Source organism: Musa acuminata, chromosome BXJ1-9, assembly GCF_036884655.1.
Source record: "Musa acuminata AAA Group cultivar baxijiao chromosome BXJ1-9, Cavendish_Baxijiao_AAA, whole genome shotgun sequence".
NCBI classification, from domain to species: Eukaryota; Viridiplantae; Streptophyta; class Magnoliopsida; order Zingiberales; family Musaceae; genus Musa; species Musa acuminata.
Window position 1 is genome coordinate 14,532,743 of NC_088335.1, and position 18,760 is coordinate 14,551,502.

General features: G+C 38.9%; 3 protein-coding genes across 5 annotated transcripts; all 3 read left to right on the forward strand.

Annotated features, from left to right (window-relative positions):
- Positions 1-71: 71 nt before the first annotated feature.
- Positions 72-1,030, forward strand: LOC135594296 (GPI-anchored protein LLG1-like). Its single transcript, XM_065084694.1, has 3 exons — positions 72-213; positions 311-367; positions 560-1,030. Exons 1-3 carry the CDS (start codon positions 129-131, stop codon positions 922-924), a joined length of 507 nt encoding a protein of 168 aa, XP_064940766.1. The 5' UTR covers positions 72-128; the 3' UTR covers positions 925-1,030.
- Positions 1,031-5,455: 4,425 nt separating this feature from the next.
- On the forward strand, positions 5,456-9,508 carry LOC135593364 (uncharacterized). The gene has a single exon (XM_065083339.1). It carries the CDS (start codon positions 6,370-6,372, stop codon positions 9,310-9,312), a length of 2,943 nt encoding a protein of 980 aa, XP_064939411.1. The 5' UTR covers positions 5,456-6,369; the 3' UTR covers positions 9,313-9,508.
- Positions 9,509-10,608: 1,100 nt separating this feature from the next.
- Positions 10,609-18,700, forward strand: LOC135593365 (protein HOMOLOG OF MAMMALIAN LYST-INTERACTING PROTEIN 5-like). Of its 3 annotated transcripts, none has more exons than XM_065083340.1 (7): positions 10,609-10,894; positions 10,998-11,098; positions 15,944-16,053; positions 16,162-16,237; positions 16,331-16,471; positions 17,641-17,718; positions 17,800-18,700. In XM_065083340.1, the coding sequence occupies exons 1-7, from the start codon at positions 10,792-10,794 to the stop codon at positions 18,436-18,438; spliced, it is 1,248 nt and encodes a 415-aa protein (XP_064939412.1). In that variant the 5' UTR covers positions 10,609-10,791; the 3' UTR covers positions 18,439-18,700. The 3 variants fall into 3 exon arrangements, with proteins under 3 accessions (XP_064939412.1, XP_064939413.1, XP_064939414.1); XM_065083341.1 differs by having other exon boundaries at positions 17,641-17,712; XM_065083342.1 differs by lacking the exons at positions 15,944-16,053; positions 16,162-16,237.
- The last annotated feature ends 60 nt before the right edge of the window (positions 18,701-18,760 follow it).

Genomic DNA, 18,760 nt, shown 5'->3' on the forward strand with positions numbered 1-18,760 from the left:
CCTCGTTCGGCGGAGGAACGCCCTTTTCTTCCTCTCTGCCACGCTCTCCCTTTCTCTCTCTCTCTCTCTCTCTCTCCCCTTTGCTTCCCTTCTCCCGTTGGTCGCCGTGGAGGAGGAGGAGGGAAGGGATGGACTCGAGTCGAGACGTTTGGTTGCTCGCTGCCGTTCTCATGTATTTGGCGGGATTAGCGGCCGGTTCTACCTTCATCTCAGGTGGGGGGTCCCAATCAAGTTGGGAAAATGTTTAGTTCGATTTGAGTTCTCCCCCTTTTCCTCCTGAGCTTATGGTTCTCGACATGGATTTGGATAGATACCGTGTTCGAGTTGCATGGATCTGCCGGGCGGAGTTTGCTGCAAGCGAAAACGAGTAGGATTTCTTCCGCTATTCATTTGGATTGTGAAAAATGATTTGGATTTCCTAAAGCAAGCTTATTCTTTTTCACGACAATGCATTAACATCCAACACCACCACTGAACAATATTTATCATCGACCAACGTGTTTGACTGCAAGTGATTGCGAAATGTCATGTTTTTGCTTTTGACTCGAAACTCTGTTAGGTTGTCCTATCGACTTGGAGGGAATGAACTACACAATCATCACCGGCAAGTGCAAGGGTCCTCAGTACCCTGCCAACCTCTGCTGTGCAGCTTTCAAGGAATTGGCATGCCCTTTCGCTGATCAGTTGAATGACGAGACCAATGACTGTGCTTCCACCATGTTCAGCTACATCAACCTCTATGGAAAGTACCCACCTGGGCTCTTTGCCAGCGAATGCCGTGAAGGCAAGGAAGGGTTGGCTTGTCCTGCGACTCCCCCGGAGTCGGAGGATGGCAATGCAAGTGCAGATTTCACGAGTCAAACCCTCGCCTCCCTCACACTCCTTATCTGTGCAATGGTTCTGATGTTTCTGCTGCATACTTGAGAAACCGGGAAGAAGTTATGTTTCTTGACGTTGCAGCGTTGCACTCGTTGTTGTTTCGGTGCTATCATCTCCCTTTTTTTAGACAAGACAGCTCATCTCATATCAATTCACTGACTGGCCATGGTTGGTTTTTTAAAAGTACAAATTACTCGATGGAAATTACTAAATTTTTTTTTATTAAATGTGTAGGATATCAAAACCTAAAAATATATTGAAAAGTCAAAAATGATATTTTATATTTTTAATTCTTCAAATATCTGAAATCATATCCAATTTGAAACCAAAATAGTTGGATTCAGAAAAGTTCTTATTCCCAAACCACAACCACTTATTTTTTTTTTTTTTTAATTTACCTAAAATATCCCTTTAATTCATCATTTATTAAAATTCATCTTTTGGAGGGCATTTGGATATTAATTTTTATTTTATTTTATTGGTTGATTCAATTTCAAATTATTAGAATGAGACAGCATATTACGAAAGCAATCCTTACAAACCTACCTAATCATGTTAAGAAAATGAATGCTTCCTACAGTACCTAATTGAAATTATTATGCTCCATACACACCTCAAAAGATTACGAGAAAGGAATCACAGATATGATGGGCACAAGAAATAGCAGATGTTCTTCCCGTGCTGCCTCGAGAGAAGCAATTGACTCGATAATGGGATCAGCATCCATCTCTGATTGATTGTTCTCACTGCTTTCGACGTTCTCCCGCTCCGATCGATCGGAAGCTAACACAGTAAGATTTCTAGCAACATGATACTGTAGAACAGTAAAAGGAGTGCTGCTTGCTTTTTTGCGACTCATCAGCACATTGTAACTAAACCAATTTCAGCATTTCTCTTGAACAAGTAAACAGTTGCTTCTTCAACATACTATTATTATAGGATAAACTAATACAGTGGGTTTAGTGGACAATTTACATCAGCCCATTGTGATCTCTGTGACACATTCAACTCTATACTCTTCTTTCTTTTTTTTCTCTTTTTCTTCCTATGGTTGAGGAACTTCTTTTGTACACATTCTTTACAAGTTTATATAGGACTTCTTTTTATTAATTTAAGAAATTATGTTTGTTTTATTGGATTATTGATCTATTAGTTTTGTTGAGATTGAATCATCAATTTTAAATAAAATTTTTATTCACCTTTTTAATATGAAATTAAATCGGAACATCCTCACTCACTTAAGGATGACATGGTGTATATATGGCCTAGCTCAACTGTAACTCCCAAGTGTCCTCTGGCAACAAATCCATGAATAGTTCTTTTATACTTGATCCTATATTAGGTCATACCAACTCATTAATTTTGTCACCAACACAAGATGCCTAAAGTCAAATTAATAATAATATTCTCAAATATTTCTTCAATCCAAAGTAAAAAACTAAACTGGAGTATTACAAATTCAATGCACCTTCATCATGAAAACACACAGTGTCGATATATATATATATATATATATATATATATATATATATATATATATATATATATATATATATATATATATATATATATATATATATATATATCTGAAAACACAATAGCTTTATGACAACTTTTAACTATCATTAGTGCCAATTTTTTTTCATTTCAGTCATGTTTCTGCAAAGTGTCGGCAAGACACAACTTGTTGCTTCGATATAGGTCGAATGCTATTGTTTTAGCCTCTGGTCCAAGCTAGCCAACATGTCTTTCCATGATCAAATCGGAGGCAGGCAGCTATAGGGTGAAGTCAGGAAATGATCAATTTGGGCCTTGTAATCCACCTCACTACAACAATTCATGAACTTGGTTGTTTGTATATCTGCATTAAGAAAGATGGTTGTTTGTATAACGAATGGAAAGAAACATGGTGATGCTATATCTACTTTGTAATGCAAAGTTTTCACAGGCCATGAACTGGCAGAGTGGATGTGAGGAAAGTCTGCATTGCAGACACAGGATAGGATAATGATATGAGTTCCAATGTATGTAATGTGCAGACCTTGCATCTACAAACAGCAGAGAACCAATCAAGTTATTATTAGCTTTTGTTTTTGTTGTGGTGCTTGCATCGGCATACAAGTGCACGCAGTGTCCCTCTCGGGAGGAACTCAGTCACTGGTCACATGGATGCTTGAGGTGAGGTAGATAGATACGTCGGATGCTGCCAATATGGTACCAAAAGCTGCTCGCTCGAAGAGGAACTACAAAAAGCAGCGTTCGATGATTTAAATGCCCCTTGCAGACCTTTTGAACTCTTCTGCAGAATATCCTGGTCCTGAAACAGTTCACCACTTTCTTGTCCCCTTGAAAATATTTCTTCGGCGATTGAACTTGACATCACAGGTTATGATGCTGTTTACCAGGACCAGAACCGTAATGGTCGAGTCTTTTGTCATGTTCCATAGCGAGCGTTGTGTCATTTCGGCTGTTTTGAGTTTTCCAAGACCTTTTAGTTGTGATGGACATGGCTCCAATCGCTCAAGGTCCTTCAGCAATTAGTGTCAGACGTAGAAACCCAGTGCAGGAAGAAGATTCCGAAACATCTGGTACTTTTGGCGTTTGGTTCAAGTGTGGGCAGTACTAACAAAGATACCAATTAGAGGACAGCTTCTCCCTGATAGTTATGTCGTGAGAGAAAGAACAGGAGGTCATCATGCTCACCACTGAGAGCTCCTTCCTTCTGTCAGCCAAACTTGATCATATCTTACATGAATACAAGACATAATAAATTGATTCAATCCTTCAACTTAGTTAAGGAATATAGGGACTAAACAACGATGTAGGTTTGAGTCCATAAGATTTGGTTGGTAGCAAAGCTGGGTCTGTGCAAAATGGGTTTATACTAGTGATACCTCACAAACAACATAAGCCATTGGACTATGATATGGTACTGGAAACTTTTATTAGGGAAACAGTTGGATAAATAACTCTTCCTCTACAGATAACTCATAGCTGTCAAGGCTTTAAGCCCCTGCTTTGGCCAGCGGCCTGTTCTAAACTGGAAAGATGCATGTAACAGAGCATATATTTGGGCTGATCACATGTGAAAGCATGATTAGACCTTTCATGGCTCGAAAGGGGCTTGCTTGTTGGCCGGCCGTTAATAAAGATGAAAGGTGTTTCGTTATAAAGTTGATGGGGAGCATAATTTGCTGGATTTGGTGGGACATGGTCTTAGTTGACTCGAAGAAGAAGAAGAAGAAGGAGCAGTCATCCCATCTTGTCTAACACCAGGTAAATTTGAGCTTCTTACTTCTCTGCAAGTATGTGCAGTCTAGTCTGTACACAACTTTCCAGGCTTCATATATCCAAAGAATAATTTGAGAGAAAGATGGTGGAAATTTAGAGTAGCTGTGTGTCACTCAATTCCAGGTTTCAAATATGTGATCAAAACTTCAATTTGTGTATCACTAGTGCAACTAATTGCCAATAAGATTGGTCTATGGTATGCTAAAGGTAGAATCTGCTACTAACTTGTTTCATTGGCTCCTGATTTGCTGAAAACAAGTGGGGAAGGCTTAGCTTAGAGAGAAGACCATATCCTACTGGAACATGAAAGAGGGGATGTGAAAGAAACTTGGGATGAATTCATAGAGATTTAAATGGGTATCTTGGGATCCTCCATCTGAGAAACTAAAATTGAGATTTTTTTTTTCTTCTTCTGAAAAAAGAGTGACCATTGTCAATAGAAACAATAATATTACTTGTCATAGTCCAGACAGGATGGCATCATCTCAATAATATTCGAATTCATTAGCTCCTCCTCCTCATCCATAGAAACTGAATGATCAGTTGATCATTACATTGAGCAGGAGATATTCATTCATGTTGGAGGATGAAATTTGTGGATAAAAAGAAGATAAAAAGATTATTGTCCTACTGAAATGATTTTATTGTCAATATTCAAATTTCATCAATGAAGAATAGAAAAGATTATTGCACAGCAAACAGCTACAAGGTGCAACTCTCCAAAGCATGTCTTTTGATTCTAATATATCCTTGCAGTCCCATTTAATATATAGATCTTTTTAGCCGCCGACAAACTTTTATAGTTATTATTTTAGTTGAGCCAGTGGTCTGAGACCTAATGCTTTCATGGCCTGAGCAGAAGTGGGCTGGGTTATATATCATCAACTCTCTTTCTTCTATAGCAGAGACCTAATACTATTTATTCGAATTAAAATGTCAGGGAATCCACCAGCATGGCTTACTTGGCTTCATCATGGCATTGAAGAGCCAAATGGCCTTTGCATCACTCGGTCAACGCGTGAGTCAGCATCCAAAATAGTTGGCCTTGGCCTGCCTTCAGACTGCCATGTCTGCAAAATGGTCAGAGTTCCAGAGAGAGAGAGAGAGAGAGAGAGAGAGAGAGAGAGATTCTGTGTGAATTTGAATGCCAGGCCCCCCTCCCTACCTTGATGTTGCAGTTGGACTAGTCTTTGCTCCAAACACCAGAGCAAAAGCTCACTGCCATATGAGTACAGCGCTCAGCATCCTCCCAGCAATATTATTGCTTGTCTTCTTCTGACCCTCTGAATCCCCCATAACCTACAGGATCTGAGCTTTGGTTCCCCTCCCGATGCCCTTTCAACCATTTCTTTAGTTATTGTGAGAACCTTGTTCTTTGAGGAGAGTAAAATAGATAATCCCCAACGCATAAACCAAAGGTAAAGACTGTGTGTGTGTCATCACAATTCATTCAAAGCCCCCAGTCCGTAGTCCCTGCATCCTCCCCTCAAACTTATGTGATGCAAACACTACAGCAATGACTGACTCCTGTTTCTCTGTTACTTTTGCTTTCCCCCTTGAATGGCATTGGATTTTACGAAAATGTATGCTTCTTTTTGAGCCTTGGCATCGCGATCCTCCGATGAGTCGCTCGTGATCTCGTTCACCTTGGAAGATGTGCGGTCTTTGTGTCTTCGAAGCTGCACCTTTTTATGCCCTTCATTTATGTTGAGGACCTTGATTCGCCTTTCCTTTCAGTTGCAAATCCTTATTACTTCTCAGCGGCCATTGGACTGGGAACTGTACACGTATCCTTTATGTTTGGCCTCCACCATCATCACGCGTCTCCGTTGAGACATCTATGCATGTGTTATAATGAAAGGAGGTGCGGACAGATGTAATCTAGTCACAGGTTTATGTCTCCTCCCTAGATATTGTTCTTCTAGGGTACTTGATCTCGTCTTCTCATCAGCAGTATCAAAGTTCTGTGTACCTGACTGAGATCGACATCCCTCTGTAAGTCGTTCCTTCTTAGTTTCTTTCCCTTTTTTGGTTCTTCATCAAATTCTCTAGACCATGAGAACCCATGTAAGATAATGTTCGAAATGGAGAAGAAGGACTAGATGCAGCATTTGTTGATTCCTATTCTTTTTTTGTGTTTTCAATCTGAATTCTCCTTTTGCCGGATTTAAGACTCGATATCTAGTTCTGTGGCCACTGATGGATGAACAGATTCCATCTGAAGCTCCTCGAGGCCTTCCGATCCCTGATGTTTTCCCAGATCCCACGGAACCAAATACGAAGATGTTAACCATCAAAATAGCAGGGCCTTCATCTGAGAATGGCGAGACATCTATCCCCATCTCTCCTTCCATATCAATCTCTCCACACCTGAATTCACCTTCTCCACCATCCTCTGCATTTGTTTCAGCATTACAGTCACCTTATATATCTCCAAGAGCCTTAGAACTACCGTGTGAGAACAACAACACTACACCATCAGCTACAATCCCATCGCCGGTTTCGTACTCCTGTTCACATTCTGACGACATCCCAAGCACTTCCTACACTCCTCCATCAGAAAGATACGGCTCTCTAGCTGACCAGATCGACCAAAAGCCCAAGTTCTCCGATGCAGCAGCACCTCGTATCTCATTCTCCTTTCCGGTCCCTCGGATCTCATTCACAAAATGCTCGGACTCTCCTTCGGCCAATGCCAAGCTCCGAAGCTGTGATGTGTACATCGGATTCCATGGCCAAAACAACAATCTCATTCGCTTCTGTAAATGGCTCAAGTCTGAGCTTGAGCTCCAAGGAATAGCCTCATTTGTTGCTGATCGAGAAAAGTATTCGGATACTCAGAGACATGAGATCGCCGATCGAGTCATATGCTCTGCGACCTTTGGTGTCATTGCAGTGACACCATCTAGTTTTCTTAATCCTCTGAGTGTCGAGGAGGTCAGGTTCTTTGCGCAGAAGAGAAATCTCATTCCGCTTCTGTTCGATACCGAGCTCTCAGAGATCGCAAGTCTTCTTGATGGGAGGTTGGAGGGTAAGGAATGTAGGGAAGCATTTGAAGGATTGACCAAGTGCAATGAGTTCAAGCTCGAAACAAACCATAGCAACTGGAGGAGCTGCATATCGAAGGCGGTCGCGATCCTAAAATCGAAACTTGCAAGGAAGAGTAGCACAGACAAGGAAAACGATGGCTTTGAAGAATTACCCTTTCCTCGAAACAGACATTTTGTCGGTAGAGAGAAGGAGATGACGGAGATCGAGGCTACTTTCTTCGGATGTTGTGAAGTTCATGAGATGGAGCATCCAAAGCAGCCGCTGGTGAATGGTGGCTCGAGTGATGGATTCGCCGATGAGGAGAGTGATACAGTTAGAACAAGCGGGAAGTACATTAGTCTGGAAATGAGCAAGTGCAAAGAGCCTACTTTGGAAGCTTGGATAGAACCAGTGATTGAGCTTACAAGCAAAGGAAGAAGCCTTCAGAAGCAACGGTCGAAGCACAAGAAATCACGTAGCGGAGGCAACAAAGGTTATGGCAATGCCAACGTGTTCTGTGTCAATGGGGCTTCAGGCATCGGGAAGACAGAGCTCGCCTTGGAGTTTGCCTACAGGTACGCTCAGAGATACAAGATGGTGCTGTGGATTGGTGGTGAAGCAAGGTACTTCAGGCAGAACATTCTGAATCTGTCAATGAACTTGGGATTGGATGTCAGTTCAGAGGGAGAGAAGGAAAGAGGGAGGATAAGGAGCTTCGATGAACAGGAGTTTGATGCATTCCAAAGGGTGAAGAGGGAGCTCTTCCGAGATATCCCTTACTTGCTGGTGATCGACAATCTTGAGACAGAGAAGGAATGGTGGGAAGGAAAAGATCTGCATGATCTGATTCCAAGGAACACCGGAGCCACCCATGTGATCATCACGACGAGGCTTCCCAAGGTAATGAGCTTCGAGCCAATGCAACTTCCACTGCTTTCCTTGGCAGATTCTCTCCTCCTCCTTAGAGGCAGAAGGAAGGACTACTCGGCCGAGGAGATTGAAGTACTAAAAAACTTCGACGAGAGGTTGGCAAGGTTGAGCTTTGGGTTGTCGGTAATCGGCTCCCTTCTTTCTGAGCTGGCAATTTCACCATCCGAATTGCTTGAAGCAATCGACAGGATCTCCCTCAGCGATAGTACTGTTCCCTTGGTTGGTAGCGAGGATGGTTTCTGCAGGAACAATGCATTCCTAATCAAAGTATTGGTGTTCTGCTTTGCGGTACTGGATCGAGCTAAAGGAAGAAGCCTTGCGTCAAGGATGGTGCTCGCTGGTGCATGGTTCGCTACTGCCCCCGTTTCTTCAGCATTACTAGCGGCTGCTTCTAATAATTTACCCACAAGAGGAAGCTTTCATCAATGGGGGAAAGGTCTCACTGCTGCTTTCCTCCTCTGTGGCTCCAAATGTTATTTACCACCCCAAGCTCAAAAAATCGAAGTGGAATCTGCTCTCCTGCTGGTTAAACTTGGCCTGGCAAAAGGAACTGCCAGACAGCCTGGATGCTGGATCCAATTCCACCCGATCACCCAAACGTTTGCCAGGAGGAGAGGCGGGCTGCCGCCAGCCATGGCCACGGTGCATGGCATGATGAAGGTCGGTAACGCCACGGCGAACTTTGACCACCTATGGGCTTCAGCGTTTCTTATCTTCGGATTTAAATCAGAACCCCCTCTGGTTCAGCTCAAGGCAGTTGACATGGTCTTCTTCATAAAAAAGACGGCACTTCCTCTAGCAATCCGGTCCTTCATGACCTTCTCAAGGTGCAGTTCAGCTCTGGAGCTCCTGAAGGTGTGCACCAACGTGCTCGAGGAGGTGGAGAAATCATTTGTATCTCAGATACAGGATTGGAACCAAGGATCTTTGTGCTGGAAAAAGAGGCTGCACTCCGATCAGAAGGTGGATGAATATGTTTGGCAGGATGTGACGCTCCTCAAAGCGACATTGCTGGAGACTCGGGCGAAGTTGCTGCTGAGGGGAGGGCATTTTGACAATGGCGAAGAGCTATGTAGAACTTGTATCAGTATCAGGACGGTGATGCTAGGCCATAACCACGTTCAGACTTTGGCTGCTCAGGAAACATTAGCCAAGTTGGTCAGATACAGAAGCAAGATATGAAGGATGTAACATACGTATCTTCTCATTGCTTTGGCTTGCTTCTTCCTCTGCATCTCGATTATGATGTGTGAGATCTTCCAACCTCCATTCTCAGTTTTGTTCATGTGCTATTTCTAGCATCTCATATTGAGTGAAAATAATAGTTTTGATCTATGACTAACAACAACAAAAAACTTGATCAGTTTCTGCATTGAGCAGCCATGTCTTTCGTATTTGATTGTATGTAAATGTAGTTGATATACGCTGCAAATCTCAAGCGGTAGAACTTAAGGCTTAATTCCTGGTTTTGATGTGTGCTAAAAGGGGAAGAAGAGATTCTTGGCCCGATGAACAGATTGGAGAACAGATATATATGCCTTGGCTAACCTGGAAATTCCATTTTGTCTCGACAGTCTGTGAATCTTTTGAAATATTCTCCCCTGCATGAACAGCAGAAAGGCTTTGCTGGAGGATCATTTTAGAGTTTCTTGGTTCAGCTGCTGCATCATCAGTGTGCTTTCTCGAACAACAATGACGAACAGCAGAAAGGCTGATCACCCAAATGCATTTTGATAACATCAACCTTAATGCTGGTATAGATGTCCAAATGAAATCACATTTAAAAGCCCAACAATTAGGGGAGTAAGGAGTTTCAATTAGACAACATGGAAAATTGTAAGGAGTTCCAATGAGGGAGTCAGTCATTAAAAGCCTATCAATAAGTTGAAACTTTCAGGGAATATTTGCATCGGTCTAAGATGAAAAACACAGCTTTTTCTCTTTTTGAAAACCTTAAGTAATAATTTTTTGATATTTTCTAGATAAATTTAATATTTTAAGGGTCAAAATCAGCAAACAAAAAAATTATTTTTAAAACTTAAAAATAAAAAAAATATTTATCAAATAGATATTTCATATTTATTTTTAAATATTATTTTTAATATATATATATATATATATAATTATATTATTTTTTACTTTATAGTTAATATTTTTTTATATTTATTATTTATATTTTTATTATATTTACTATATTATAATTACTATATTTTTATATTATTATTTTTAAATAATATAAATTTATATATGTTAATAAATTATTAATATAATTTATTTTGAACTGATCTAAGTTTTAGATTCATTAAATAAGTTCAAGTTGAGGTTATGTGTGAGAATTATTGAAAATGAGGGTGAGAACTTCTCAAAATTATGAATTTTTTTAACGAAAATTTACCTATATATATATATATATATATTATTTCAAAAATCGGGGTATTTTTGTATTAGATATTTATTGAATTCCTGTAGCAGCTTCCTTCGCATGGAAGCAGCCCGCTTATTTCTTCTTGGTTCGTTCAAGATGGCCTCCTCCTCGGGGTTGTGTACGGTCTGCTACAATAAGGAAGAAGAATTCGCTCCTCTGTGAGGAGACAAACGATCCAATCAATAATATCAAATCTTCCCACAAAAGAGAGACCTTCGAGGGATTAACTGGGTGTCATGTCAGGTGTTGGGGGCGACGCGGAGCCGGCGAAGCTCCTCCTGCCCTACCTTCAAAGGGCCGACGAGCTGCAGAAGCACGAACCCCTCGTCGCCTACTACTGTATTACCATTCGATCTCCGATTCTTTTTGGAATAGTTCGCGTCCCTAGTAACCCTAAGATTTGTTCCCCTTTCAATCGTTGTTTCGATTGGTTGGTTGGCAGGTCGGTTCTACGCGATGGAGCGAGGGCTGAAGATTCCGCAGAAGGATCGAACCAAGACCACCAACGCCCTCCTCATCTCCCTCATGAACCAACTCGAGAAGGTTGGTTTAATCTTTCTCCTTCGTCATTCTATTTAATTTAATGATTCTTTTTCATCTCTTTATGCTGTGAATTCGATCTTGCGAAGAATCTCATAGTATAGAGTTGACTCCTTTCTTGTTGTCTGTTGATTGATTCGAGTTGAATTTCGTGTATGTTAAGGTGCATGGCTATTTATTTGTTCCCTTTGATGGTGATGATGTTGCTGTTCGAGCTTTAATTAGAACGATCAGAAGTTGTCTTCTTGCTCGTTTTTATATTTCTGGACTAAGATTTTTGGTCGCTGAAGAACATTAGGGCAACTTTATGCCCGAGGTAGGGCTGAAGAGCCATACATGAATTGGCAGCTTTATATTTTTGGTTTCTGTCAGGCATGCACCTTCTATTTGGGAAGATGGAAAACATTATGAAACTAAATTCAAACTGTTTAAATACAATGAATTTGGGAGCGTTGTATGACCTTCAAATACCCTCTAGTATGTATGACAAGAGTTAGTGTTTTATAAGGCATTTACAAAGCCATCCATGATTTATGAGTTAGTGTACAGTTGTCTTATGGAGCACCAGATCCATAAACTTAGTGCCACGGAAATGGGAACCATACGATGGGTCCTTTGTGCTACGAAAAGAAACAAGATAATAGAAGAGGACCATGAAGATTGTTGTTGAGATAAAACAAGACTATCAGTTTTATTAATGAGGTGATATGACTTCCGTATGTTGTAGTAATCACGAAGGACGGAAAAAAGATCAAAGAAGAATTGCCTAAGAATACAAGCAATCTGACACTTGTATTAGTTGGTGATACAATTATAGGAGATTTGAATGGTTATATGGGGAAAACATATGTTGAATATAAATGAGTGCATGGGGGCTATGGTTATGGGGATAGAAATGAAAATGATGGTATGATTTTAGATTTTTCAACTTCGTATGATCTTATAATTGTAAATATTCACTTTAAGAAGAGAGATGAAGATTTGGTTACTTATAAGAGTGGTCACAGACTCACAATTATAGCCAAATAGATTTTTTTCTCACTAGAAAGGTAAATAAAGTTATTTTTAAGAAATGTAAAGTTATACTCGACGAAAGTTTGATGAATCAACATAGGTTGCTGATATTAGATATTTATCGTAGAAAATGGAAGAAGAAATTGATAATTAAAAAATTTACTAAGACTAGATGACGGAATTTTAAAAATGATAATGTAAAGAGGTCTTTAAGAATAGGATGGAAAGGGAGGTGACTTGGAACTTAGACAAGGATAATATTAATATTATTTATACTACGATGGCTAATAAGATTATGAGCTTAACAAAGAAGATTCTTGATGAAACGAAAGGTAGAGGAGTAACTTAAGAGAGAGTTGGTGGTGGTGCGAGGAAGTTTAAAAAATAATTTTTACTAGAAGATCATGTTTTAAATATTGACAAAATTGTAAAAATGAGGATAGATTTAAAAGATACAAAAGAATCTAAAAAACGGCTAAAAAAACAGTTAGTATGACAAGATATAAAACTTATGATAATTTTTATAATAAATCAGGTACTAAAGATGGTGAAAAAGATTTATATTGAATTGCTAAAGCTAGGGAAACGAAGTGTAAGGATTTAGGTAATATTAGATGCATTAAAGATGAAGATCAAACTACATGTTAATGATGATGGAATCAAGAAAAGGTGAAGAAATTATTTTTATAAACTATTTAATGAATATTCCACATAGGAATTAGCTTTAACGATAAATAATAGTGGTAGATTTAATAATCATAGATTTGTTTATAAAATTAGAGCTAGTAAAGCAAAAGACATATTAAAGAAAATAAAAATAACTAATAGTGTGGGACCGGTTGGTATCCATATTGAGGTCTCAGTGATTTAAAAAGCGCTAGGCACCAAAAGGCGTCAAGGTCCAAAAACGCCCGAGGCGCTAGGCGCTCGCCCGAGCGAAGCGACGTGCTAAAATATAAAAATATATAATATAATTAATAAATATAATTATTTAAAATTTTAAATAAAAATATGCTATTAAATTAAGAAAATCTAAGATACAAAATCAAAATAATATATTATTAATCTAATAAATATAAATATTATTATTAGTATACTGTTAACAGTATACTGTATACTGTTAAAAGTATACAGAAGGAAAAGAAGGAAGATGAGTGTAAGGGGGTGCTGACTGAGAAAAGAGGAAGCGACAGCGGTAGCAGGAGCGGGAGCGGGAGTGTAAGGAGGCAGCAGCAGCGGGAGTGGGAGTGGCAACAGCGGGAGCGGCGACAGCGGCAGCGAGCAACGGGAGCGGGAGCAACGAGCAACGAGAGCGGCGACAACGGCAACGGTAGAGAGCAGCGAGCAGCGGGAGTGGGAGCGGCAGCGGTAACGAGCAGGGTTAGGGTTGGGCAGCGACAGCTGATATTGGTGCTTTAGTTGGTTCGATTGAACCAACTAAAGCACCGGAGATCGAACCAGACCTAAAACGTTGGTTCGGTCGCCTGGTTTAACCTAGGCGCTCGCCCGAAGCGCCCAGCGTCTGGGCTCGGGGGAGCGCCCAGGCGGCGCCTCTTTGAAGCGCGCCGCCTAGAAGTGAAGCGAGGCGCTCGGGCCTCACCTCGCCTCGCCCGAGCACTTAGGCGAGCGCCCGAGCGCTTTTTTAAATCACTGTGAGGTCTAAAAAAAATTTAGAAGACAAGTGAGTAACTTGGTTAACTAGCTTATTTAATAAAAGTATGAGATTTATAAACATGCCTAGTGAATAAAGAAAGAGATTTTTAGTGTCAATTTACAAGAATAAGGATGACATACAAAATTGTTCAAATTATTAAGGAATTAAAATCATGAGCCATACTATGAAACTTTGTAAAAGAGTTATCGAAAGTAAGATAAGGTTTAAGACAAATATCTCTAACAATTAATTTAGTTTTATGTTTGGACGATCAACTATAGAAGCTATTTATTTATTAAGATAATTATTGAAAAGTTTTAGGAGAAAAGAAGATATGCATATGGTTTTTATTGACCTAGAGTAAGCCTATAATAGAGTTCCTAGAGGCTTAGTATGGTGGGTTTTAGAAAAGAACGGTATATCTACTAACTATATGGATGTTATCAAGGATATGTATGATATTGTAGCTACTAGTATTAGAATTATAGGGAATGTGTCTAGTAAGTTTTCTATTATCATAGGATTATATCAAGAATCTACATTAAGTCACTATCTTTTCGCATTGATAATGTGTGAACTGATTAGTCATTTACATGATAGACCTTATTAGTGTATGTTATTCGCTGATGATATTATATTAAGTTGATAAGAGCCTAAGTGAAATTAATTATAAATTTGAGCTATGAAGACAATCCTCGGAATTTAAAGGTTTTAGATTAAGTATGATGAAAACTGAATATATGAGATGAAATTATAGTAATACTAAGAATAAACTAGCAAATATAGTTAAGTTGGATAAATAAGAATTTTCTTTAAGTAAAAACTTTAGGTATCTTGGATCAATTATTTAACAAAATGGAGAGATCGATGAAAATATTATTCATAAAGTGAAAACATGATGGTTAAAATAGCAAGGGGCATCAGGAATCTTATGTGATCATTGGATATCTTTCAAATTGAAAGAAAAATTTTATAAGACAGTTGTGAAATCAACAATGCTTTAATGATCTAAGTGTTTAATAGTTAAGAAACAACATATGCAAAAAAAATAAAAAATTCATATTGTTGAGATAAGAATGTTGAGATATATGTGTAGAGTTACTAGGAAAGATAGGAAAAGAAATACTTTTATTCGTAAACAACTAGGTACCCCTTTGATAGGGGATAAGATGAGAGAAAATCGTTTAAGATGGTATAAACATGTGTTTAGGAGACCTTCATATGCGATAGTCAAAAGAGGTGAAATGTTTAATGTTAGTGATACGAGGAGAGATGGAGGAAGATTAAAAAGACCTTAATAGAAACCAAGGTTCGCAATACCATACCGTATCGATATTTTGATCTGAGGTCGGTACCGGTATGGTACGGTGTACCGGTACGGGGCGGTCCGCGTACCGCTGGCCTGTCGGACCGGTACGTACCGCCCGGTATTCGGTATGGCAGACACTGATAGAAACTATAAATAAAGATTTAAGTATTCTAAACTTTACTAAACATATAACTTTTAACAGATTTCAGTGGCGGTAAAAGATTCATGTAGTTGATTCCAAATAATTGGGACTTATGGTTTTGTTGTTATTATTGTATTAGTTGGTAGTACATCCTCAACAGGGCTGAATGTCAGAGTAAAGATTTGTATCCTTGACATAAATAGGTTGTAGCAAATCTTTGATGGCAGCAGTAGCATTCATTGTTATGCTATCAGATTTATATTTTTAATTGTTTTTCATTGCTTTACTTGCAAATTCCTTTCTGCTAAAAAAGGGTTCTGTGTTGACCAGTCAGCAAAATTTTCAATTAAACACTGTTAACATCATCCAATTAAACATTGTTAACTGTAATTTGTGGAATATGGATATTGTAATTTTTGTATTGATTTAGTCTGTCTCTATCATTAAGCTTTGTTGTGTGGTCCATGTTAAATTCAACTTTCACCTTTTTCTGAGAGAAAACTAGGCAAAAGTGACCATCTTTCACCAATTATGTGTTACTGGTTGTTTCCTGTTAATCTAGTGCTTCTCTAGCTGGCAATGAAGAATTTAGTTTTACATTGATGGTTTGCATACTTGAAGACAATAACATTTGCTAATAGTCACCATTTAAGATTCATCTGAAAATTTTAGTACTAATTTAAATGGAGATTTCTTTTTATTGATGCAAGATCCTGTAACTTCTCACAGGATAAAAAATCATTAAAGTTAGGGCCGGATGACAACCTTTACGTGGAGGGATTTGTATCTAATCTTTTTGCAAAGGCAGATAAACAAGATCGTGCTGGGCGTGCTGACTTGTATGTAAAACAACTTGTTGTGCTTCGTTGTCAATTATTTAACATAACTAGCTAGTGTTTTACAGTGTCATGAGTGTAGGCAATATAAATGAGATATAAATGTTACAGGAATACTGCAAAGACCTTTTATGCAGCGAGCATCTTTTTTGAGATTTTGAGTCAATTTGGTGAGCATCAGCCCGATGTAAGTTTTTCATCTAATGGTAATTTAAAGTTATCTTGATCTGTGATTCAATTTGAGAAAGTTGACTTATGCTGGTCATGTTGCATTTTCCAGATTGAGCAAAAACAGAAGTATGCAGTTTGGAAAGCTGCAGATATAAGGAAAGCCTTGAAAGAAGGCCGGAAGCCTGAACCAGGCCCTCCTGGTGGTGATACAGATTTATCAATTTCCTCGAGCCCATCAAGCAACACATATGTATGCATTTTAAGTTGCATATGATATACCTCATTGGCTGAGCAAATAATACAGCATGCTTCCTTTATGTGAACCACAACCATATGTTTGGCAAGATAGCTTATTTTTTCTTTTGCTCTCTTTGGTGTTCTGAAGTTTTTTTAAGTGTTCATATCAGAAATTGATAGATTTTAATTCTCACAAAGAAGAAAATGTTCTTAAACATTAAAAAAATCATTATTCGTATTATTTAGATCACATTATTAGCATCCACATACACCACTAAGCTTGCCGAACTCAAATAGTTGGGGTTTACGGGTTTGTTGTTGTATACACTACTGACAAAATTTTATAATTTAGTACTGCATTCTGATTTTTGCCGGCTTCATGAGCTTGTATCAGGAATTGACAGGATTTTGCTGCTTTCAAGGAATTTATTTTTAAGTGGCAAAGATAATGTTATCTTTTTTCAGAATACATTGTTAGTAACTACATAAACCAGTAAGCTTGACAAAAAATAGCATTTAAACTTTCATTTGTACTTGAGTCTTGGATTTATTTATGTCAAAGGATAAATTAAACCACTGGTCCATTAACTTTGGAGCAAATTTGGATTTAGTTCCTGACATTTTTTTTTGCCAAATTTTGCAAAGTAGGTCAGCTGGAGTGAGGCTCATCATATGTATTGCCCCTTCCACAGTGCTATACTTGAACAGTGATTGCCTCAGTATGTTCTGTATAATAACTCTTTTCTCCAGAATAGGAGAAAACAAGCATTTTGAACATAGCATATAAAACAGCCAAAAGTTAGAGGTCCTCTAAGGTATGTTCTGTTAAGATATCCGCGTTAGTTAGTGCATTGTTGCACAAGTAATAGATCTCATATTCGGAGTTCATGTGTGAGCATCATGTACACTTGTAATGAAAATTTCTTTCATTATTTTTTAAAAAACAGCCAAAAGTTAGAGGTCCTTTTAACATGCATATGTAACTCCCCAAAGTGATGAAGCTAATGAGGATTTTGTAAGATTCTGCAGTAGTTAGACTGCAGATTTTCGAATTTTCTTGTTTTGTATCATGATTTATCTCTGTCAAAACCTTGAATTTTTTTTTATTACTATTCTTGTTATAAAAGAGAAAATGTTTAAATGGTCTACAAAGTCTCTTCTCATCTTTTTATCCTGTGCTAGGACCTGCAACCGAGTGACAGTTTTCCATCCAGCCAGAGAGGTGGTGATGCATCACCTCATCATGTAGATAAGGTCAATGTGAGCTGCTTTTCTTTCTGCCCAAAGGGTATTGTTGAAACCTTTTCTAACAGATATATTTTTTTTCTTCTGCCTCTACAGATCATAGGAAGAAGTGAGAGCTTTGCAGGTAGCTACCAAAGTGCCAACTTATCATCTCAGGATGCTGATGAGGTTACCATGCAGGGTTTCGGTCAACCGCCTGCGACATCATCCTCCTATGCTAGTCCTGATGTTCACCACCTTCAACAGACCAGCGGGCCTGAATATTCTGCTTACTCTCAACAATACGATCATCATTCTTACAGAGATGAGCTCCAACATATGCCTCAAAATAATCATTCAGAAAACCCTACTCCTCCATTTCCCTATCCTAATTTTCAGTCTTATCCAAGCTTCCATGATAGCACCTTCCCGTCAGCCCCCACTCATCAGCCTTCTTACTACCATGCCCATGATTCTGCATCCTCTCACCAACCTGCTCCTGTTTCACATTATGCACCACCAGCACAGTACAGTTCTGGCAGTGTCCACGAGAGTCATGTGGTACAAGCTCCTCTATCGGCCGAGAGATACAAGTATGACAGCAGTTATCAGCCACCTGCGGAGAAAATTGCAGAGGCTCATAAGGCAGCAAGGTTTGCTGTTGGTGCACTTGCATTTGATGATGTCCCTGTTGCGGTGGATTTCCTTCGGCGTTCTCTTGAACTTTTGACCAATCCTTCAGCTGAAACCCATTAGTTTGTATTGTATTAGGGTCATTTACTCTCTCTCTCGAACTTTTGACCAATCCTTCAGTTGAAACCCATTAGTTTGGATTGTATTAGGGTCATTTACTCTCAAACCCCAATTCTTCTTATGTTCATGATGTCCCTGTTCATGGCATGTTTGGTCGTCAACCCGACTTCTCATCTTATCTTTGTTTGATACATATGCATCACAGTTTTTGTTAATACTATGAATGATGCAGAAAAATAGATGGATACCCAAGGCTTATTCTCTACTTGTATGGTCAATCAAAGCTTGTATCTTATCCATCTTCTTCTATCTTTTGGACCATTTA